This window comes from Falco rusticolus, chromosome 6 (genome assembly GCF_015220075.1).
Source record: "Falco rusticolus isolate bFalRus1 chromosome 6, bFalRus1.pri, whole genome shotgun sequence".
In the NCBI taxonomy this organism is placed as follows: Eukaryota; Metazoa; Chordata; class Aves; order Falconiformes; family Falconidae; genus Falco; species Falco rusticolus.
In genome coordinates, this window is record NC_051192.1 from 67,705,210 (window position 1) to 67,728,387 (window position 23,178).

At 42.5% G+C, this 23,178-nt stretch overlaps 1 protein-coding gene and 1 long non-coding RNA gene across 4 annotated transcripts; one reads left to right on the top strand and one right to left on the bottom strand.

Moving 5' to 3' along the window:
* Positions 1-410: 410 nt before the first annotated feature.
* On the bottom strand, positions 411-6,162 carry LOC119150505. 3 transcript variants are annotated; one of them, XR_005105086.1, is made up of 4 exons: positions 5,790-6,162; positions 4,462-5,681; positions 1,780-1,860; positions 411-902 (listed from the first exon to the last, which is right to left on the bottom strand). It is a non-coding gene; the product is annotated as an uncharacterized LOC119150505 (long non-coding RNA). The 3 variants fall into 3 exon arrangements; XR_005105084.1 differs by having other exon boundaries at positions 4,462-6,162; XR_005105085.1 differs by having other exon boundaries at positions 4,449-6,162.
* Positions 6,163-7,530: 1,368 nt separating this feature from the next.
* On the top strand, positions 7,531-23,118 carry ALKAL2 (ALK and LTK ligand 2). The gene is made up of 6 exons (XM_037393068.1): positions 7,531-7,816; positions 8,728-9,052; positions 11,495-11,548; positions 11,660-11,740; positions 14,083-14,149; positions 22,118-23,118. Exons 2-5 carry the CDS (start codon positions 8,794-8,796, stop codon positions 14,145-14,147), a joined length of 459 nt encoding a protein of 152 aa, XP_037248965.1. The 5' UTR covers positions 7,531-7,816; positions 8,728-8,793; the 3' UTR covers positions 14,148-14,149; positions 22,118-23,118.
* The last annotated feature ends 60 nt before the right edge of the window (positions 23,119-23,178 follow it).

Sequence of the window (23,178 nt, forward strand, 5' to 3'; positions counted from 1 at the left end):
CTTCTACAATGTGATTTTTTTAATATGACACTTCAACACCAATAATAAAACAACCCATAAAAATTGAAGATTGATCCTACTTTGTCATGAATGTCAAATCCAAGTCAGTTTTCAGTCTCAGAACCCTTTGGCATTAATGTTCTGTGAGACAAATTTGGACAAACCTGACAGCTTAGGATAAGACAAAAGAAGTGAATAATAACAGTAATAAAAATAATCAATCTCTTAAATGAATAGAACATTTTCATTGGACTCAAAATTGTATTATTCTGTTACATGCGAAAATTGCTCCATTAAAAAACAGACTAGCGATTTTGGGGTGAAAATCAGGTTAGGAAAGAGGCGGAAGAGAACAATCACAGTAGTAAAATATTCAGTAAGTATGATACAGCTTATTTAAAATAATGTAATGTGAGGCAAAGGTCAAATAAATTTATTTTTTAACCTTTTCTTTTCTTTTGGGCTAAAAATAAAGATATTGACAGTTTTTGTCCATGGCCTTACAAGATCTAAAAGATCTTGCATTTATACAGACAATGCACATGAGGGGGGGGGGGGGGGGGAAGGAAAAAAAAATCTTTTTTTTCTGTTCTGTAACTAAGTTGATTTCACTGTGATTCTGCACAATTTATATTGATTCATGGCTGCCTCCAGTGGAAGCTGTGTACAGCTACATAACTATAAAGACATGGAACTATTTTGTTTTAAGCTGATTTCAAGTTGTGAAGGTGCATTTTGAAGCCGCTCCAGTTCCCAGACTCTGATGATTATTTCATTCCAATGTAGGCCATGATGCAAAAAAGCTCTTGTCAGTTCTATCAACTGGAGAGAGTCTTCAGAGGGATTGCCGGTTTGCAGCTGTCTCTATGCCTTGCAACATGGCTGGAACCTCCAGGTTGTGCCTATACGAAAAGACAAAACTGAACACTGCCAGAGAGGGTTCCTGACACTGGCACCCACCCATCGATATTGTTAAATTGTTAGAGCAGTCCCTGGCATGTGGTTAGTCTGTGACAATTCTCCTGATCGATTCCTCGGTACTGTTGGGAAGCTAGGCAGCCCAGGAAGTGTTCCTAATGAGTAGTTTGCGTAAGGCTGTCCTCTCACAGGCAGTAAGAAGAATGGACAGAATGGATGTGGCCTATCCTGTGCCAGCTGGCTTAAGTGCCACAGACTTTATCAACGCTCTTAAGCACATTATATTTACTCCTGCAGATGTAGCCTGTGTATGCCAGGTCCTGGACTTCCCACAGTTTGGCTGACTCAGGATGTTAAATTTTCTGTAAAGGACAGCAGACTTCCAATATAAGAGACAACATTCACAACCCTGAGCTCATGGATGTATGATACATTATACTGAAAACATATTCTGCATTTTCATACGTTTATACCACATCAAGTGCAGAATCAAGAAAGGCTAGGAGTTGAAATCTTAGATCTATAGACTGTTCTTTATAGTCTTCTGCTGCTATTGAATAAACCTTCTGCCTTTACCCTGGAAGGCAGCTTATTTCATTACGAAGTTGGCCTGGGTAGTTTGGACTGCAGTGCTGGTTTCTGGGAGAGAGCCATTGGTCAACAGTGAGAACACATATAGTAGGCTCATGGCCACACTAGCTATAGAACTGCTTTTGACCTGAAAGACAGTTTCTTAGATTGGAATTAACCTCCCACCCTCCCTTAGCTGCTTTTGTAGGCACATGATCTTCCAAAGAGTCTGCTTGCCTACAAGCAGTCTCTAGACCATGACCTTGCTGATAGGCCTGCTTTGAATCTGACCTGTAAAAAGACATCCAGATGTCCACCAGATAGTCATGGGGCCTGCGCACTAAACGAACAGCACACCTGCCTATTGATGACCTGCAGAAGGAAAAAGAGTACCTTTACTTTTTAAAGTTCTTGATGTTTGTTCTTAGCAATCAGATGCTGATAGTGAGTCATACGGGATATCCTTATGTTGCCTGATATGGCATTTGTTTTTCAACACATTTTTTTTTAAAGTGGTGCAAACAAGCTGTGAGATAACATTCTCAAATCTAGGCTACACTACCAAAACACGTTATCATTTATCAGCAATGGCTCTAAAAAACACATGTGATCCACTTCCTCTCTCCTCGAGCTAAGAATCATAGTTGAGAATGAAAGAGGAAGCTACTCTGCCTCTAAAACTACCGAGTTCTTAAGTACACTGAAGCCATCCTCTTTCCTTTGGCACAGGGGGATCAGAGCAGGCCAGAAAATGTACTGCACTCTCTCAGCTAATGAGACATCAGCTAGGGCTTTTGCTCATAATCTTAATTTGATGTGGAAAGGCAGTTTCTGCAGCTGCAGCTATGTAAGTCTGAACAGATAGGAGTGAACAGTGAACACACATACAGTAGGCTCACTGCTGCACACCAGCTACAGAACTGCCAATGCCCCTGAAAGATAGTTTCTTAGAATGGAATTAATCCCCCAGCCTCCTTAGCTGCCCAGAAGTGAGATGTTAGTGTCCTCCTGAGGCAACATTCTACAGTCAAGAGAGGTTTGAATTGCTTCACTGGGGCATTTACATTTACTGTGCAAAATAAATAATCTCTGAAAACCTAAATATGGAATAATTCAGAGAAATGGTCTCTGGAGACTTCAGGGGATACTTTGCAGACCATGAAAGGCAACTAAAAAAATTGACAGTCATCTCACAAGACTTAAATTTCCTCCTGCTGGTTCAGTAGGATTCCTGCAGTGGCTCTGCACTGGTGCAGTACTGTTGCATTGGTGCAGCACTACAAAGCTGATTGAAGATGATTTTGAAACTAGCTCAATAACGGTTGCATTGGCCAACTCAGAGCCGTCTGGAATTTACATGCAAATAAAAGTTCTCGCCAGAAATATGGTTTGAGTTTTTTGTTGTGGTTTGGTTTTTTGTGGGTTGTTTTTGTTGTTTTTTTTTTAAAACTTTCTACCAAACATCAAGCTGGCCATGGCCATAATACTGATGAAACATTTGGGAACTGTATCAAATTTCCTTAGTTTTGGTTGCAGCAATGATTGATAGAATTTTAATCCTGTTGACATTCACATCAGGTAGGAAGTGGGGAAAGCCCTTAAAATGCTCAACTGGCTTTAATACCCCTAACATCTGTTGAAGTTTTTGTTCTAGTTATATATGTTCTCTGGCTGATTTCAGTGCTACAGGAATCCTTAATGCCTCATCTTTACTCCCCAGCAGCTGTCATTGGGCATTGCCTCTGAGAGTTGGAGGCTCACAGAGATGACTGAGCCAGGTGTATAAATATTATTTTATACTTATGTACAATACATTATATTGAAAACATATTCTGCATTTTCCTCACTTAGACTAGATATTTTGGAAAGCATCATCTGTTGGATGCAATGTATGTATTTTTCTGTACAGATTTTAAAAGTAACTACCATGCATGTAGATTCCATGTGTGTAGTCAATAATTCGGAAGTCCGGTTGCCATGTCAACAAACTGATACCCACTCAATTAACCCAACAGAATTACTAGCCCCATCTCATTCTATCATATTTATCTCTAGTGGGATTGACGTGTAACCTGAAGATTAAATACTGCTTTTCTTGTGAAGAGCGAAAAGTCGGTTTTCTAAACCAACAGTGCAACTTGACTTCTTAAGATTTTTGCAAGTTTTTGTGATGTCTAAGGAGAAAACGTATTTCAAAATATTGTTTTGAAGTTCTGAGGTCAATAAAGAGCCGTGCAAGAGGCATTTTTGTAGCCTAGTCATATGAGTGTCCATTGGAATTTTCTCCTAAGCATACACTCAGTTCATGTATTGGTTATGAGCCTGATTTAGACAATAAGCTCTGCTCTGCAATCACTTCAGAAAATGTTGCACTTGCTTTTATTAAATATAGATAGGAACCCTTATGTCTGTTATAATCAGCTGAAACAAGAGCATGCTTGAAACTGTAGGGCTCTTAGCATGAAAATTTCACCAGTCTTAGAAGACAGAACCAAAGAGAACACATTTTCTTGTTTTCATGTACACGTAAGTAAAAGAAGTCAAGATCTCTTTCCTTTACTGTCTTAGCATGGCATAATAGAATGGAATTGGTGAAAACAGTGACTAATGTGAGTTATTTAACAAAGCGAGAAATTCTGCCTGGCATTTATTCTGAGTTCTGAATGTAGTGCCTCTGTTTCATAACCACCAATGGAACACGGAACAGTACACTGGTTAAAACTGCCCACCAAATACTGCATTTGATCTCCTTCATGTATGCTTACTTCGCAAGGCCAATATCCTGAGGATCACCATATTTAAATATAGGGCATTATTAATAACATTGTACATTGAGCTATTCATAGATTTTGATTGCAGAAGAGTTCACTAACTCTATGTCCTCTAAAAATAAGACAAAAAAATCACACCAGGTGTTTTTAAATGAAATCTACCCCTCTGGGACAAGCCAAAACACTCACCGTGTAGCATTACCTTTAATGACCTGCTCTCCAAGGTTGATGTTGCTTTTTGAGACTGGGTCTCATATCTCCCTCTCTGCCCTCTTTCAAGGAAAGCAAGCAGGTTTTTGTCCTGGCTGGCAAGGTTTGTTCATCTTTTTTCATCTCTACCTGAAGGGATTAAAACTTACATGTTGTAAATCCAGGAAGAATGATTTCTTCATCATCCTGGCTCCTTACTGTTGACAAGAATCAGGCACTTCCCCATATCCAGGAAGAAGTCCAAGAACCTGTGAGTGGTCGTGGCAAGCAGTGCACCTACTCGCTTTGGAAGCCTCAGGAGTCAGGCTGAGGGTGGGTGGAAGTCTCAGTAATCATGGTTTTGGCAATATATGTGCAGAGGAGGAGCTTGGTAGCATTCAGGTGGTTATCATCTAGATGAAGCCCTGAGAAAATATACTGAAGCAAATGCAACCCGATGGCACTTTAAATTATCATCCTGAATCTATTAGTGTGAATTTAACTCCACTGAAGTCATGGGAGCTATTACATATCTTCGTATAACTCAGCGTAAAGAAATCAGAATAGATCCTTGCCTCAGTTTCTGCATGCATAAAAAAGCAACAGGCTGTTTATTTATCTACCTTGTATCTCAGTCAGTATCTCCACTGTACTTTGAGTTTAAGTCTACATTAGTAAATTTAAAGGGAATACTCTTGAGCATTGGGATGAAATTGTCTATGATGTTAATTTGTCCTTGCTGTGTTTTTGGCCCATGCCAGTCATCCCATTCCCAGTTTCATGGTGGAGTTAGCTCGTAAGAGGGATTAACTCAATTTCTGATAATGTCCACTGTCTCTTCAAAAGGAAGAAAGCTACATAAACCATGTTATTCAACAAGTCGCATGTCCTTCCATGCCAGCTGGTCTCTGTGCCAGGCTACATCTAACTTACGAGGAAAGAGGCAGCCTGACATTCCCTGAGGTGAACTTGTGTGTACTCGAAACACAGGCTGCTCTTTCCTTACGGGGCAGTGACCAAAAATGACAGGGAAACGGTAGTTGTAAGCCAGAGGAGAATCCAGCCAGGTGTTTGACTTCCTGAACACATCTATCAGTTCTGCAGCTGTATCTACTTTATTCCAAAGAAATTACTTCGGGTGAAAGACTACTTGAAATGTAATTGTAGAAACAGAACAGCAGGCTGTATATTACCTGGCTCGTTTTCCATCTTCCTTATCTTCACCAGGTGACCCTAATGTGTCAATATTTGCTATGACTAACTTGTAAACATAGCCATATCAAGTTATATCATGCAGAGGGTCACTCTCTCTCTCACTGTTGAACTGCTCGTTCAATTTACCTTTTTCCTAGAGTCTTAAGGTGACTGGAAAGAGGCCATGAAGCCACCAGGGAGGAAGGATTCTGGACTCCTGACAAGGTGTTCTTGCTCAGTTTTGTCTTTGGGTGCCTGTCTTCATCATGTGGTGCATTTTTTACCTTTTTGGTGGTTTTTTTTTAGTAACTTCATTGTGACAGCATGGACTAAGATTTTTGTAGCAACAGACATACATGCCGTTTGTATGTCGGTGTGAAAGGCAAGATAAATCCGCTAATACAGATGAAAATAACACAGTAGTAGTTAGGGAATACCACCGGGGACGAGAGGTGCAGGAAGCGCTGTGAGAGAGAAACGGTCATTTTCTCCCCTCAGCCCGCCTCAGCCGGCCCCTGCCGCCGCGGCTCGCCCTGCCCGCTAACGCCCGCCCGCCGGCCCCTCACGCGCGGGTGGCGGGCCCACGCGGAGGCCGCGCCCCTCAGCGCCGCCTGGCGGCAGGCGGCGGCGGCGCGGGACTGAGGCGCGGCGGCGGCCGCCGGGGGTCGCTGTTGCCGCTGCCTGAGGGGGGGCCGGCCGCGCGCGCTACCTGTCCGCCGCGGCGGGCGGCGGGGCACGGCGGGGCGGGCGGCACTGCCCGCCGCTCCCGGCGGCACTGCCCGCCGCTCCCGGCCGCCACCGCCCCCGCGGGTCCGGGCGCCGCCGCGGGAGGCGGGTCCCCAGCGCCTCCCGCTGCCACCGCGTCGTCGCTCGGTGTCTGGGAAGTACGGCCGCCACGCGATGCAGCTCCCTGTTTGCCCGTTCCGGCTGCCAAGGGAGAGGTTTATCCACACAATCAAAGTAAACAGAAAAGTTCAGCCGGATCGTGTTTCACCCGCCCCGCTCCACACGTTCCGAGGGGCTCCGCGGGGAGGGCAGCGCAGGGTACGGGGCCGGGCGGGCGTATGTCGGGGAGGCGGCCACCGCGTCCGCAGGGGAGCGCACCGCCTCCGGGAGGCCGTCGGCCCCCTCACCCTCCGCCGCTGGCTCCCCTTCCTCGGGCCGTCAGTCTTCCGAGGGAGCCGGCGGCTGAGGGAGCCGGCCGGGCTCTCCCGCCGGCAGCACTGCCCGAGCCCTCCGCCCTCACCCCGCCGGGCCCCGCCGGGAGCGGTTCCAGGCAGCGCCGCGCCGCGAGCCCAGGAAGCCGCCTGGCCCCTCGGGACCGCCCGTGCCAAGCAGCGGCGAGAAGGACGGCGCGCCCGCGTCTCCCACCCGCACCCCGCTCCTGCCACCCCTCCGCGGCCTTCCCGGCCGCCGGGCGCAGGAAATCGCCGGCCCCTTCCCCGGCAGCTCGCCCCCGCCCCAACACCTCCCTTTCCCCGCCGCAGCCCGGCCCGGAGTTCCCGGTAAACAGGCGGCTTCCCCGCCCGCCCCCGCCACACGGCCCCCCGCGGGGGACTGCGGGGAGCGCTGCGGCCGCGGGGCCGGGGACCCGCCTGGCGGGGAGCCGCGCCGAGGCCATGAATATTTCAGAGGCTCCTCAGCGCGTTTCTAATTAAAGGCTCGGGCGAGGCGCGCCACCCCCCGTCCCCATCTTCCCACCGCCGCCCCCTCCCGCTCCACACACACACACGCACACACACGCACGCTTGGGACCGTCTCCTTACGTCGGAGAGAGGGGAAGGGGTGACTGAGCCCTGCCCGGGAGAGCCGAGCGAGGGGGAGGGACGGGGGGGCCGGGGCGGGAGGGAAGGGAGGGCGGGAAGGGGGGGGCTTGTGCGAGCAGCGACGCTCCCGAGGTTGCCAAGTGGACTTTTATTGTTTTCCACCCACTTCCAAGTCGATACTATCTGCCGTCTCATGTCCATCCTATAGCCTATATAAGCGGCTGCGCTGGGGCTGCCGGCGATGGAGTAGTTCGCGGGCACGGCGGGAGCGCAGGGACGGGAGGGGGGCGGGCGGGCCAGCCGCGGAAAACTTGGACTCCCCGCCGCTCGCGGGCTGCTGCCGTCCGGGGAGAGCCGGGGAGCGGCTCCCGGGGGGAAGACGCCTCGGCTCCTGAGACGGAGAGACAGGTAAAGCAGCCGTGAAGGGCCAGCAGCCCTCCTTCCCCCCCGTCTCCCTCCCCACGACCCCACCCCTCCCGCCCCGCCGAGCCGGAGCGCGGCGTGCGGCGGGGCCGCGCCGCTGACAGCCCGCACGGAGCCGGCGGGGGGAGCCCCGGCGGGGGGAGCCGCGGCGGGCGGGGACCGGCCGCCCCTCGCGCCGGCGGAGCGGGCAGCCAGCCGTCCGGAGGTGAGCGGCTCCGGCGAGGAAGCGGCGTCCCCCGCCGTGGCGGGATGCCGCCCACTGCTGCTCCCCGTGGAGGTGGCCGCGGCCGCCCGCGCCCCGTCCCCGAGCTGGGAGGGAAGGACTGAGGAAGGGGAGGCTGGCGCTGCCGCTCCCTGCCCCGGGACGGCCGCCCCCCAGCCGCGCACCGCCCGTCCCGCCGCTCCTGCCCGCGGCCCCGGCGCGGAGCCCCGCAGCCAGGGTGGGGGCCTCGCTCGGTGCGCGGCTGCCGCGGCTCCCCGGCAAGAAACTTCGGGGAAAAAGTTGGCGCCCCTCGTCCGCGCCCCTCCGCTCCGCGGCCGCGGGCGAGGCGAGGCGAGGCGGGGCGGGGCGCGCCGCTAGCCCGTGGCCATCGCGGATCTGCTCCGCCGGGCCGCGGGGAGAGGCAGGTCCCGTCGCGGCATCCCTCGCCTCGCCGCGCCGCGCCGCACCCCGCTGCGCGGCTGCTTAGCCCGCCCTCCGCGGGGCCCCCGTGGGCGCAGGCTGCCGGGCGGGCGCTGCCGGCGCTGGGGCCGCTCCCCCGGCGGGGCGCTGCGGGGGGCGGTGGGGCTGCCGGGGCCGGCCGCGCTCCCGCCGTGTGCGACCTGCGGAGCGGTCTCCGCGCTGTCCTACTGTAGCGTTTCGATTTCACCCCCATGAGCCCGTTTTTCTCTTCCAGTGAATAGGCGGCCTCCCACTGCAGCGGATCCTTCATCTGCTCTTGCACCCCTCAGGTCAGACTGCAATGAGTGGACTGAGGTCGCCAGGGCTGCTGGGGCTGGTGCTCTTAATGCTCTCAGCAGGGTATTGCAAAGAGAAAACTGACTCCACAGATTTGAAGGAGAGGCAAAGTCTCTTAAATCTGATCATGGAGATCATTCAGGAACTGAAAAGGTACCACCTGGAGAAGGACAGTGGGGTGCAGTACTTCTCCAAGCACGACTATAACTTGGATCGAAGGGAAGTGGCCGACTATGGAGGATACCAGGATGAGCAGAGAGTTGGTAAGTCACAGTCCATGACTTAGGAGATCCTTTTTTTTTGTTTTCCTCTGGGGTGCCTTGGTGAATGAGACATCATATCAGGTTACTGTATCAAGAATTCGCCGCTCAAAATACCTGCAGATTCCCATTGATATCAGAAACAGACACAGACAGCAAATCTGGAATAGAAAAACTCCATTCACATCTCAGAGTCTCTTACTCTCTGGATAATGTACTCAACTGAAAGTCCGGCTTCCTGTGTATTGGCTTTGAATGAAACCCGTTAATAAGGGAAATGACTGAAATGGGATGAGTTCAAAGAAATAAGGGATGAAAACACTCTTTTTCCTGGAAGTGTACCACATTTTAAAACGTGCTTGGTTTAAGTGTTGCGTGGAAATGACCCTAGCAAGATTTTCCCCTGCAAGACTATAGTATGTTCTTATAGATCTCCCATCTAGAAGCCTTTCCTGCAGCTCAGCTTCACTAAACTTTTCGCCCTGCTTACTAGTCCCTTTTGTACTCTGGAGGTAGCACCTTTGAAATACTAAGGAACTGAAACAGAGTACTCTTCTGTCACTGTACAAGCTATGATCCCTCTGGGATGCTCTTGCTGTCATCCCTCTACTTGTTTGAATGGCTCTTCTCTAACCTGCAGTGAAAGCCCAGGCTTGTTCATAAGATGTTTGGCGTTGTGTACAGCAGTCTGGAAGTGGTCGTACCAAGCCACATAGTGATGGACAGTTACTGCTGTTTTGTGATGTGCATCCAGTTGAAAGTTGATTTGGCTTCTCCTGCTGCCATATCTAATTTACTGTTAACTGTCACTCCCAAACCCCTACAGCACTACTGCTGCTCATCTTACCCCTCCCACTGAAAGTGACTTTCTGAATATTTTCCAGCTGATGTCTACTCATCACTACTTTTTCAAAACTGGCTTTCATTTTGCTAGTATGCTATTTATTTTGCCTTTATTGATCTCATAAAGCTTCATCGTACCTTTTCTTCGTTCTCATTCATATTCAAATACCTTCACAATTTGCATTTTTTGGTGGCTGTCATGAAAATATTACTTCTCTATTTGCATGATTAATGAATATACAAAGGAAGACAATTCTGTTCCACTTAAGATCAGCACAGTGAGAACATTGTTTTATAAAACAATTATGTTGAAAAGTTAAAGAGGCCAGACTAAGCAGGGAACTCTCATCTGCACAACTCTAAATCTCAGCTTGGAACATGGGCATAGGTTTTGGCCACCCTACATCAGCATATTGGTGCAAAACATCTGACTGGTGCTCAGCAGTTATCTATGTAAATAATAAACTTACTTCAGAGCAGATTGGTTAGTAGTAGTGTTCCTGGCTCCTGAGCAGGATTTTTCATTCTGTTATTACAATGGAGTTATTCCTAGCAACTCTTGAAAAAGGAACTACTGCTTAGAATCTTCCATTTCAGTTTTGGCAACACTTTCCCAGTGAGCCTGTCCCATGGGAAATTTCTGAGTGAAGCATGTGTGTTTTTAATGCTCTACATGACATAATTAGGTCAAATATGATAAGGTCAATTTTACTTACACTGACTAAAGTTAGAAGTAAATGAAGAATGACTTTCGAGAAGTGTCTATCCTCACAAGTGAATCAGATCTGGATGGAAATGCTCTCTGCTTTATATCTGGTAAGAGGTGCCAGGGGAATGAAAAAGGCTGCTCAGGCATTTATCATCAAATAAATAAAGCACCATGTAGTGTATCGTACACAATCAGCACTAAGCTATCAGCATAGACTTCGTAACAGAAAGCAATCAAGGATAGCTGTAAATCAGGAAGACACAAGCAAGGGTTAGGGCTAAAATGGATTTCAGTAAACCAGTTTCATTTTGCCATCTGCTGAACACAAAACGCCAGGCGGTAAACCACAAACGTAGGGAGCCAGAAGAGAGCAATTTGCTTGGGATCATTTCCTGTGAATTTTTACTTGCTGCTAAAGGCAGAGGGGAAGATTCCTGTAAGTAGATCAATCCAGTTTCATGATTACAGCAGGACAGTGTTTGTACAAATATACCTGTGACAAAAGAGTGGATACATTTGCATAAGAGAATTGGAAGACACAAATCCAAACTTGGCTGTATCTCTGGGTCTTTACCACTAGTGGAATATGCTATTTTTGAGCAACCATGAAACTAAAATTTCTGGATGAATTTAAATCTAGGTAAACATGGTAATGTAATTCATAGAGAGCTACAATCTCTTAGTTAATTATCATCATTAATGACCACACACCTAATAGTTAATCATTGCAGTGTGTTTCATAGTGCATTTTACAGTAGCTTCTAATGTAAAACAAATACTTGCAGCTTGGCCTGCTGTATGCAAAGGACTTTTGACCTGTGTGCATCTCATACAATATTTGGCAAGCGCAATTCCAGTGCAGCACAGTGACTATTCTTTTTTCTGTCCAACAGAAATAGTTCCCAGAGATCTGCGGATGAAAGACAAGTTCTTAAAGCATTTAACAGGTATATTTTAATCCTGCATTGGTATCCATCATTTCACATATATAGCATAAGCTGCATTACTCTTCCTGTGAGCTGTCATAATTCATAACTTTTCTTTTCTTTATATTTCAGGTCCACTCTACTTCAGCCCAAAATGTAGTAAACACTTTCATCGGCTTTATCACAATACAAGGGACTGCACCATCCCAGCATGTAAGTGCCAAAAACCAGCGACTTTCATAAAACAACAAACAACTCTAAAATTTAATAGCCCTGTGAGGTACCAGTAGTGAAACGACATTAGAATACTTGCCTCGCAATGAAGAATTTGGAGTGCTCCAAAACATACTAAGTACACTTTACAGTGTTGATAGAACAGTGTCAGTATTACAGTGAGAAAAACTGAAAAATAACTTTTTCACCGCAAATAGACTGTATAGAATGGCTGTAAACACCGCTTCCATAGGTACTGATGTATATGCCTTTTTAGTTCCAAATCAAAGGCATTTGCTTTTCATAGGAACACGTGACTCCTCTCACAAACCTGCTTGTAATCATGAAATTTAAAGTGCTTAAAATTCAAGATAGGATCAGAAACCCAGGTGGAGCTATTTCCTTTTCATTGATTATTGATGTAGAACATATTTTACAGAAATTTTATATTTTGACTGTTCAGCTGCCAGTCTACCAATGATGTCAACAGTGAATCTTTGCAACTGTCCTCAGTGAATTATAAAAGTATAACCTCCTAAGGCCTAGATTAAAAAAAAAAAAAGGTGCAGATGGACACAAATAAGGAAATGCAGCTCACGATATCTCATCACTGTTGGCAGCACAGCAAATTAAAAAATATCAAACATAGACATTTATCAGTCAGTAGATGTGACTCCAGATTCATACTGAGGTGGATCTGTTGAGTAAGTAGATGCTATTTTAGTACAGCCTTTTCAGAATAGAAGCACACTTTATTTTACTTGTCTGAGGTCAACCAGTTGGGTCAGTAGCAGAGCTGGGAATAGAAACAAGAGTTACAGATTCCAAGTTTCGAGTATTAAATATTTCAGCCCAATGTATTTTAAAGGCTTATTTGGTAGGAATTGCAGACTTTTTTCTCCATTTGTAGGCTTCAGATTAGGAATATCCTGGAAAGATAAGGATTTCTGGAAAAGAGCTAACCAGATCGCAGTCTGTTGACATTGATGGTGATGGCAGGTGTTCATAACTAGTCTGTTTTGAAAAGCAAGTAGTCATGTTACCTTTTTCATAAGGAACACAACACAAATATAATTTGACTCAGCACTGATGAGTGCTCCAAGCTGTTAAACTAAAAACTAGTTGGTCTTAAACTCTGAATTAGCCTGTTCCTCCTGAGAGGTGACATACCCACCAACATAATGTCTGGGTAATGGAGGATAATTTGTATGAATGGCAATTACAGCGTACCTGTGCTGTGAGCTAGAGACTGTTAACATTGCATCTCTAGGAAACATTGTATGTAGTTACTCATTAATAATGCCTAACAAAAATCAGCATCAGTCACGGGACTGGACTGACTAGCATCTCCTTAAAGTCACTTTCTTCTAGGAAAATGAGCTTAACCACCTGCTTTAATTCCTTATGCACAATGTGACATTACTTTTAGATAATACTCTGATTTTCAAAGGCCAAACAACAAAGACATTAAAAGAATCTATGATGCTGCAACACTGTAGTAGCCAGTACAAATGCATTTTGTTGCCAGACCTTCTAGTATTTTGTACAGCATGGTAGCATTGGCACCTAAAAAGTAACTTACTCTGCTGTCTGTCCGTATTAAACTTTCACAATATTTGCTTTCAGTTTGCCATGTTAAAGAAAAGATCTTGATTATTTTTTTAGTTTTGCATTGGTTCTACCCCTTATAGTGAATGCATCAAAAAGCAGAAGGTACCTAAAGTAAGAACTACTAATAGGACTACCGTGGAAAAAACAATTTCACTAGTTCCAAGATTAAACTCGATACAGTTATAAATGAATTTGTATGATGAGGTCACCTACTTGGGCTGGACTTACTCCTATGACTAGATGTTATTTGTCTAATGTAACAGTTTTTCCAGGAAGAAAAATTTATTGGAGAGTTGCATTACTTAATGTTGACAGACTTGCTCACTGGGGGCTGGATTTCAAAGATGGATACGTACTACTTACTATTCCTCTAGTATGGAAATACTAGTCACATGTTTAGATCCCACATTTAAGCATGGGCACAAATGTATAGATTTTCATAAATATCTACACACACTTGGAGAGCCTCCAAGTACATTCATGCTGTTGGTTTATAGATACTACATATACAGAAGTCAGCTGCATAGTTGCATGTGCCATTAGACATGGCTTTCAGTTATGCAATTTTTACACACTCTCATTTTGAAGTCTAAGGAGCCAATTTCTGTACTGCTGCAAAGTGTTCACTAAACTTTATTACAACAATAATTTGCACACCATTACCAATTTTTATTTTTAAAGTCAAAATTGGTTACTTTAGTAATCCGTTTATGCTCTTTTTTTCATGACAGACTATAAAAGATGTGCCAGGCTTCTTACTCGGTTGGCAGTAAGCCCAATGTGCATGGAAGGATAAAGGTAAGCTTTTTCGTAGCAGTAATGACATTCTAACACATAGCAAAGCAGTGGATATTGTGTTTTATACATGAAAATTCATAGGAGTGTAGTAACAATCGTCCTTTGGCTAAGGTATTCCCCTTTCAAAGTACCTGAAGTAACTGGCTTAATCTGGCAACTACTGGCAATAAATGAAGGGTACCCCCTACTGGAAGTCGTTATATAAAAGTCCACATGCATCAGCTGTGCATTATTCATAGCCGCATACAGTTAGCAAATACACAGAACAAAACGCAACAGCTGTAGCTGCTTTTTCAAGGGTTGACTCAGTACACAATTGCCTGTATTGGCAGCAGCAGCCCTTTTATGTGTGCAGCTGTAGATCTGTGGTGTACGTTTTAGTAAGAGTTAATATATACATAGCCATACACATGAAAGCTTTATAAATGCAGATAGGTTGCAGGTGCTTTTAACTTTTTAAACTAACTTCAAGCTACTCAGGTTTCTTGGGATTTTCACTGTGCTCACCTCTCATGTCTTCGGGTTGAATCCCTCCCTTTTTACCTAGATGTACCTCTAATTCCCACAATTACTTGGGGAATTTCCATGCACCAAAATAAAAACAAAAGCCAACCAACCAACCAACTACTTACAAACTATCTGTATTTCTAGAAAACTGATACATAGGAATACAAAAGGGCTGATTTACACCCTGTCTTCAACCTTTACCCGAGACAAAAATGTCATCTCTGACAAAGGGATAAATAATAACCCAAATGGATTTGTCAGTAACAGATGCTGTCAAGCCAAGATATTTTAGCTCTGGGACAATACACATCTTGCAGAGAGACTCAGTGAGAAAAAGCAATAAATGTTAAGCACCTTAGTTGTTTTGTGGTTTTTTTTTAGAGTATTGACACTGTTTTGCACAGCATTCTCAAAAGCAAGCTAGGGAAATGTGATCAAGATAAACGTAAAAATGGCTAGGAAAATATAGTTACTAGTGCTTCACTGTCAAACTGAAATACGTATTGAGCAGAGTCACACAGCATCACTATGGGTATAGCGTTTTGCAGTATTTTCATTAACAACTTGGGTGATAGAAGACAGTATATTTATGGATGAAAGTAGTGTAAGAGAAACATCCATGACAGAGTACAATCTTGAAAATAATATTGGAAAATTAGCTGAATAGTCTAAAACCAGGATAAAATCTAAAGGAAAGAGCAGAATTATGAAGTCACGCAGGAGTAATCGGCTGCAGAAATACAGAGCATGCTGTGAACAGCTAGACAGACAGTTCTGTAGAAAACATAGGGGGTGTAGTGGATCACAAACTAAGCATGTCAACAATGTCACACTTGACAAAAACCAAACACACTGGAATTTATAAATAGAATGATTATTTATAAAGCACCTGAAATACTCACTGTTGCTGGAACACTGTACTTAATTAAGGACACAATACTGGAAAACATACAGGTGCTTCTTGTAAAAGTCCAAAGAAGAGCAACACAGACAACCAAAGACCTAGAAAACTTGGTTTACAAGAACAGCTAAAAGGAATTTGGATTATTTAATTTAAAGAAAAGACGACTGCAGGAAACCATGATGGAGCTATTCAATTTCATAAAAAGCAACCAGAAGCCATTCCCTCTATCCAGGTTGGATAAATAAAGACATAGTTTAACTTTGCAACAAGAGAGGATTCCAGCTACATGTTAAGAGAAGACTTCTCTAGAGGCAAAGACAGAGGTAATATATTACATCATTAGATGTAATTCAGCATCCTAACTTTACGCTAAACTCCTCAAAATGTCTTTTAAGTATTTTCTGTCTTGGCTTCCTAAAATAAACCTAAACTAGCCCAGCTTCAATGCAGAATGTTTTTAACGTCCAATAACTGCCCAGGGAAGTGGTCGAGTCACCGTCCTTGGAGGCATTTAAAAGACCTGTAGATGTGGCACTTAGGGACATGGTTTAGTGGTGGACTTGGCAGTGCTAGGTTAATGGCTGGACTTGATGATCTTAAAGATTTTTTTTCTAACTTAAACGATTCTATGATTCTTGTCTTAATTTGGAACATGCAGCCATGGAGAGGAATCTCTATTCATACATCGCATGTTGAGGAATTATGGAAACATTTGCGTATAGTATTAGGGCAAATGTAAGTCAGCAAATAGGTAAATCCTTTGATCTGACTCAGAGAAATGTAAGGGATTCAACCTTTCAATTGTAAAATCTAGAAAGCACCTAAGAAATTAGCTATTATATATGTAACACGTGATGAGATATATGTGAGTATATAATGATACTTACCTGCAAAAGGCAGGTGAATAATGTTACTACCGATACCAAGCAGATATATCAGAGTACAGAATTCTTTTCTCCCTTTCATTACATTGGAATCTCCTTCCAAACATTGATCTGTTATCTTTACATCCTGTCACGTAAACACAAACTCATAATATGAAGGAACAATAACTACAGCAGTTAACATCTCAAGATGGAAGACTATTTTAAAAAAGTCCATCTCACTTTGCCAAACAACTCCTTTGCTCAGCTAGCAGCGTGTTTCAAGGCGGGTAACAAGCCTCCAGTGCTGCTCTCCACAGACAAATCATTAATAGTATCAGCACTCTTAAGCAACCTCTATTAGCAGAAAGGAAGGCTATTCTCTGCCACATATGCCATGAGATCACAGGTGTCTCCATAAAATTCCTTCCTCCTCAAAGCTTTTCCACTTCATCAGTTCAATTTGTGTGGGTAAGATATCCCCTCTCACAGAAGAGTATAATACAGGCTTTATTTGTTTTCACCATTTCATGGACTAAGCTGTAGAAAAAAGGGAGTTTTGTATTTTTCCACTTATCAAGCCATCCTTTTTCCTCTACAAAGTGTATAGTTATCATTAGTCCAAGGTGTTTTCAAGAAGTTGCAAAGCTGTGAATATAGTAACGCTTATACATAGCAAAACAAGATTTCAAAGCCATTTCTTACTTAAGATAGCTCTCTAGTGTACAAAAAGTTTATTTACAGTCTGGCAATAGGTAAAGACTTTTGGTTTCTGCCATAAAGCTACCAGTTAGTATCAGTTCTAAAGCTCAGGCTAACTCCTGAATATCGGGTAACAAAAATTTCTTAAGTGATACTACTCCAAAAAGGTCTAAATTCACCAACAGAATTTGAAAATTTATATTGTTATGACAAATACATTTTAGAAAGTTCTTTTGTAACTCCTGTATTATAAACTGCTAAAATAACATTTTTAATTAGCCACACCTACATTTTTTTCCCCAACAAATTAGATTTCCTGTTTTGCTCAGTATCTGATTTTCATTTCATTGGAGGCTTATGAGTGGGCTGGGCTATAGATGAATTATTACTTTTTTTTTTGATACTTTGGCAAACTGGTAGTTTTGGTGCATTTTTCAGATCCATGGGCATCTGTCCATGTTTAGAAATCAATTTGGTGGGGAAGAAAAAGGGAACAGATTTGTTTTTTATTTGTACTTAAAATGCATTTTGGACTATCATGGCTTTAAAGCACATGACATTGAAACTCAGTGCTAAGATCAAACAAGAAAGTAAGATGAGAAAACAGGAGCTGGGCATCTATTACTGTCACAATACATACCTGACGAGGTTGGGGGGGGTGTATGACACAATGCATCTTATCGAGCCTTCACTTTTTCTCATTTATCCTACACCTCTGTAACTGGGCTCCATTGTCTCTTTTCGAGCATATGTTCATATTTTGCCTGTCCCACAGACAGAAGCAATGCAGGGACCCAGCAACAACCCTTTTACTTATTGAGATTGCATGCGTGAAGCCGGAGCAGCATGTTTGTATTACCACATAACTCAGTAGCTCCCCCTTTTCTTTCTTCTTTCCAAATCAGCAACCTAAGCCATGTTCCCTGGTTGCCACCAGCACCATCTCTGACTAGTTTTATTCTGTAATACCTTCTCATGTTCAGCACAGGTACTTGGAGTCCTATCCTTGATGCTCTTTTTTGTTCTGTTCTTCAGCCTCATTTTTCTCCAAGTTTCATAATGGTTCCCATACTCCGTGCTTGCTCTGCTCCACCCCATGCAGATACATCCAACAATCATTACATTGTCTGTATCTGCAGTAGGTAAGAAAAGTCAGGAACAAATTCCTGCAGTCTTCATCTAAGGTTCCCAATTCAGATCTTGTGGGTTTCTTGTAACAGGTGGTGATGAATCTAAGAAAGAGTATCTGGCCTCTTGGACAGCATTTGTCATGATAATTTTGGCTACAGTCATACGGATTTTCCTGCTTTTGTTTGAAAACTGCAGGTGCTACTGTTGGTGCCTTCCCTTGCCGTTACCCATCCTCTAAGTATTTGCTAGAGACCAACACTGATCTCATAATGTATGCTTAAAACCTCCTTGTACCATAAGTAGTTCAAGGACTAAGGACTGCATTATCACGCGTGATTATGTACTTCCATTTTGAAGATTTCTTCTAATTACTGTACTTACAAGCATTTACATATTTTAAACTTTTTTATTAAGTTTCCACAGCTATTTCAAATGAACAAAATAAAACTAGAGGCAACAAACAGTCTTGCACTAATAAATACAAGACTAGCGCAAGTAGTAGGAATCTCAGGCTAAGCAGAAAAAACGAGCTTTATATACTATAAAGAGCGTATGAACAAATTACCAGTTGCTTGTCTCCTAGAGAAGCAGATATAATTAACAATATTTAAAGGCAATAGAGTATTTCTTGCTTAAAGTACATGATAGGGCAAGAATAAATATGTATACATACAAAGGTGAAAGTTTCTTTATAAATTTCCTAATAAGCCTAAACACACCAATAACTGAGATTTCCTCTGGAACTCAGAAAAACCTGTGTAAACTCCCCAAGATATATTGACCATACCAGTAATATACGTTACAAAAGCTTAAAGTACAAGATAAACTTGGAAACTTTAAATATATAAAGAGAAAATTAAAATACCACATGAAATATCCCATTCCTGTACACCGTATTATATATCCATTATTCCAAACTATTCTTAAACCAAAATAATATTTGGGCTCTTAAGTTTTGTTTCAAGTGGTCTGTAATAATGGAAACTGCCCTTAGTCGCTTTCTGTCTCACACAGCTTCTTATTCAGACTAACATTGAGCGCACTCAAGAAACGTCAGACGCTTTAATTTCACAAAAGAAGGTGGAATTAAGATGTGGGGTTTGCACATTTGTGAAAGCAGACCCTTTTTTTCTAGAAAATATAGCTTGATCCATTATATACAACTTCCCACGACACGTTCAATCACTTCTACTTGGAGAGAGGAAGTAGTTCCAAGGTAACTAATTTAAGACTTATCAGAACTACTGCTTTGAGTTAAATAGGCAGCCAGTGTACATGGTTACTAGTGTGGCATAGTCCAACTCTGTTAAGAGGCAATTCTGAGTTTTCTTATTATGGGATCTCTGGCTAGCACCAGATGTAACATTAAGAGCTTCTTCAATGCATGGATCTCCGTGATCTGATGCTGACACTAGACCAGACTCCACCCGGGTGTTCACACTTGGGGAAGGAAGTTTTTGATGTTAGCACAAGGAAGTTCTGCTACTAGATCCTACTGGCACCATATTTTAAAGTTTGTATTTATATTTAAAACACTAAACTCTTATACAGATTAGCCTTCTCTTAGAGAGTTTATATCTATCATCATGCACAGATAATGACTAGAACCATGTTTGGAAAGCTGCAATATGCCTTTAAAATAGCTTTCATTTGTGCTTTTTAAAATTGGAACAATTGTATTGTTTGGTTGGTTTCAGCTAATATTGCTGGTTGGGTCTGTGGTTTTTGGGGTTTGCTTTTTTTTAAAAAAAATTGCATTAGCAAAGGAGAACTAAGAATTGAATAAAAGAGGAGAAAGGAGTTACATAGCTACCTATGTTTTCAACAGACTGCAGACAAATAGCACTGAAGATCTCCACTAAGACCACCTGCCATCCTTCAGTTAAATTCCAGTATAATTTTCCTAGACTGATGCATATAACATAGACTATGTGACATAAAAAAGAACAACAGACCAATCAGTACTAAAAATCTGGAGCCCTTTCAAGGTTTTCTGAAAATACCAGACATTTAGAAATGCAGTTTAGCTAAGCGCTGGAAATCTAAGACCCACAGCTTTTGATCAGATATCCATACAAAAGCACATACAGTTGAGATGACAAATGAGCATCCTATCCATATCCAGTTTTTCACCCTCAGTGAGTTGCATATTCCCATTAGTATTAGCAATGAAAAAACTGTTTATTAAATTCTCAGTTTTTTGTATCAGTTGTACCACAGACCGATCAAACCAAAATCATGTTAATTTGGTTTTAAACGTAACTTTTAAACACCACAGCTTAAATAGAGTACAGTATGGGCACACATACAGAAAATAGCCTAGATGAAAATACAAGCCAAGGAAAATTTACGTGAGTTTCCCTTTAAGGAAGAATATTAATAAAAAAAAAAAAAAGAAAAAAAGGTATTTGTCCTATCTGCAAAGCCAGAAAAAAACTAAATTACATTAAGCTTCTCTGTAACATTATTACATTTCCTAATAGCTTTAAAAAAATTGCAAAACTAAATATGTTTAAATACTACTAACAAGTATTTCTGTATGCACCAATAGCTTGATTTCCAATGGATTATGTCAAGTCTGACTGACTTTGCATTCAGATGATTTATTACTTTTTCTACTGCTTAAGTATAATTTGCAGAGAAACTCAAAATATCAGAGAATTCACAGTGATCACGGGAAAGAGAGTTACATATGTTCAGACAGACTATGAAAGTTAACACTTTCGATCCGCAGAACTCTAGTGTCAAAGGACCAGGTTTTTCTCTCTCACGTGGACTTTGGGCATCTATGAGACACACAAGCTTCAGCTGAATGTTTGCATGTCTTTCACCCCCTGCAGTTCGTATTAACTAATAAGACAGTGCATTTTTTACTTCAAAATAAAGGCATTAACAGGTTGTCTTCAAAACACATGTAAGTGGGTAGACAAACTTGTAGCATCCAATGGTCACCTGTCTAGAAAATCTGGTAGCAGAAAACCAACTCCATAGTTACTGGAGAAGTTACATTTCTAGATACGTATACGCAGAGACGGTGACGCTACATTTTCTCAGAAGGCTTAAAGGTGTGGGGGAAGAGGGTCATGGAAACCTTCACTGCTCAGCCTTTGAATTAACATTTCTAGAGTATAGACAATATATGTAACATAAACAATGTGGAAACCTATAACTTCTTATCAGTGATTTTGATACCAGTGTCACAGAAATAGTTTTGATTTCATTCCAAGAAGCTACTCTGGGAAGAAAACAGGCAGCAAACTGAACCACTGCAGCTCCGACTCACATTTGTGTTGCCTCAGTGTTTGCATGTTGCAGGGGCTATTTTTATGACTATTCTCAGAAAGTTACTTTTGTTTCTTGTTTATACAAGTCCAAATTTCTTCAGTAATGGGCCCAATGAAACATCAGACCCTTCCTGGATCCTTCAAACCTTACCTTGACAGATTTATATTACTGGACATCATATCAATAGCTTCCTGACTCCAAGACATTAAGACCAAAATTTGCAATCTGTTAGTACTGTCCTTGAGGTTTATTCACTTTTTGACTTCACAGCGCTCCTAGGAACAGGCTACATGTAACTATGAGCACATTATGAATAGGTAGAACTGTATTTTCCAAATTTAGGGATGCTTTCCAAAATTTCAGCCTTGATTAAACAAGCGAAATGGTAATATAGCAGTCAGGCTTCTATGAACTAACTGAGCTAGATCAGAAATGCGCTACTGGATCTTTCCAAAGTTAATAATGAATTCTCCAGTTTTATTTACTATTTTCAGTATGATGAAGACATTCTTAAACACATGCATCTGAGTATAAAAATGATGAAAGGCTATTTTCTTCTTTCTTTTAATCCACCAGATGTTATTGCCATGAAAAGAAACACCAAGAACCAAGAGAAGTGCCTTGGAAACCAACAGGGAAATAGAACTTACTACCTTTATAACATATTCCATTGTGAACAAGAGATTTATTTTTGCAGATTGACAGACTACTTCCCATAATTCTTTTAACATGCATTTTGTATGTCATCAACAGTTTGCAGATTGACATTCTTTACAGTAGCATAACTGCCAGTAGTACTCAATGCTCCATACTTAAAAACACACTTTACAACTGATGTGTAATGCTGCCAAAAATTATGTAAACACAAGTATTTCACCAAGAAAATTGATGTTCTATTGCTTAATTCTACAATTTTAAGGAATGTTTGTTTGTATATCTAGAACTACTAAAGATCTGCTCCACAGTAGTTGTGGTCACTTGATACCCTTCATGCTTATGCAATTTTCTAAAAGTTTGGTTAAAACAGACTTGCATTGGGGTCACATTGTACCCTAGGAGTACAAATTGCATGACAAACAGGAACGTAATTCAAGTAGACGTATTTTTGGGACAGTGGAGCATGGATTTTGTACACAAACACAAGCTGCCATTAATTTACTTTATATAACAAATGTATAAAACATTCCAGCGAACGTGCAATATGTAAATACTGTAAATAACAAGCATAAGTAATAAAGTGTTTGGTATTAAGTTGTTCTATATTTGCTTTCTGTTCCCTGACTCCAGATAAACAAGCTATCTTCCAGTAGCTACTATCACCTATATACACTTAAACCTCTTTCCAGTAAGAGTTCACTTGAGTAAGAAAGAAAGGTACCACCCTCAGAGACCAGTAATTCGGACTATGTATTTGTGAGGATGGCAGATCTGTGTGTTCCAGTCCCACAAAACGCCCAGACCACAAGGCTACTGCAGTTCTCTAGAGCATTATAAATTTGAATCTTCTTTATGACAAATGGTTGGTTTAGGTCTTTTGTTTGTTTGGGTTTTGTTTTTTACCAAAAAAAAAAAAAAAAGTTATCTGTAATCTATTCATGATACTGCAAGGGAATATAATCAGTAAATGTCCAACAAAT

Bases quoted from the DNA above. Each gene is read 5' to 3' on its own strand.
- ALKAL2 (XM_037393068.1), top strand. From the start codon at position 8,794: ATGAGTGGACTGAGGTCGCCAGGGCTGCTGGGGCTGGTGCTCTTAATG. The intron at 9,053-11,494 runs GTAAGTCACAGT...TCTGTCCAACAG, and splicing joins CCAGGATGAGCAGAGAGTTG to AAATAGTTCCCAGAGATCTG. The intron at 11,741-14,082 runs GTAAGTGCCAAA...TTTTCATGACAG, and splicing joins GGACTGCACCATCCCAGCAT to ACTATAAAAGATGTGCCAGG.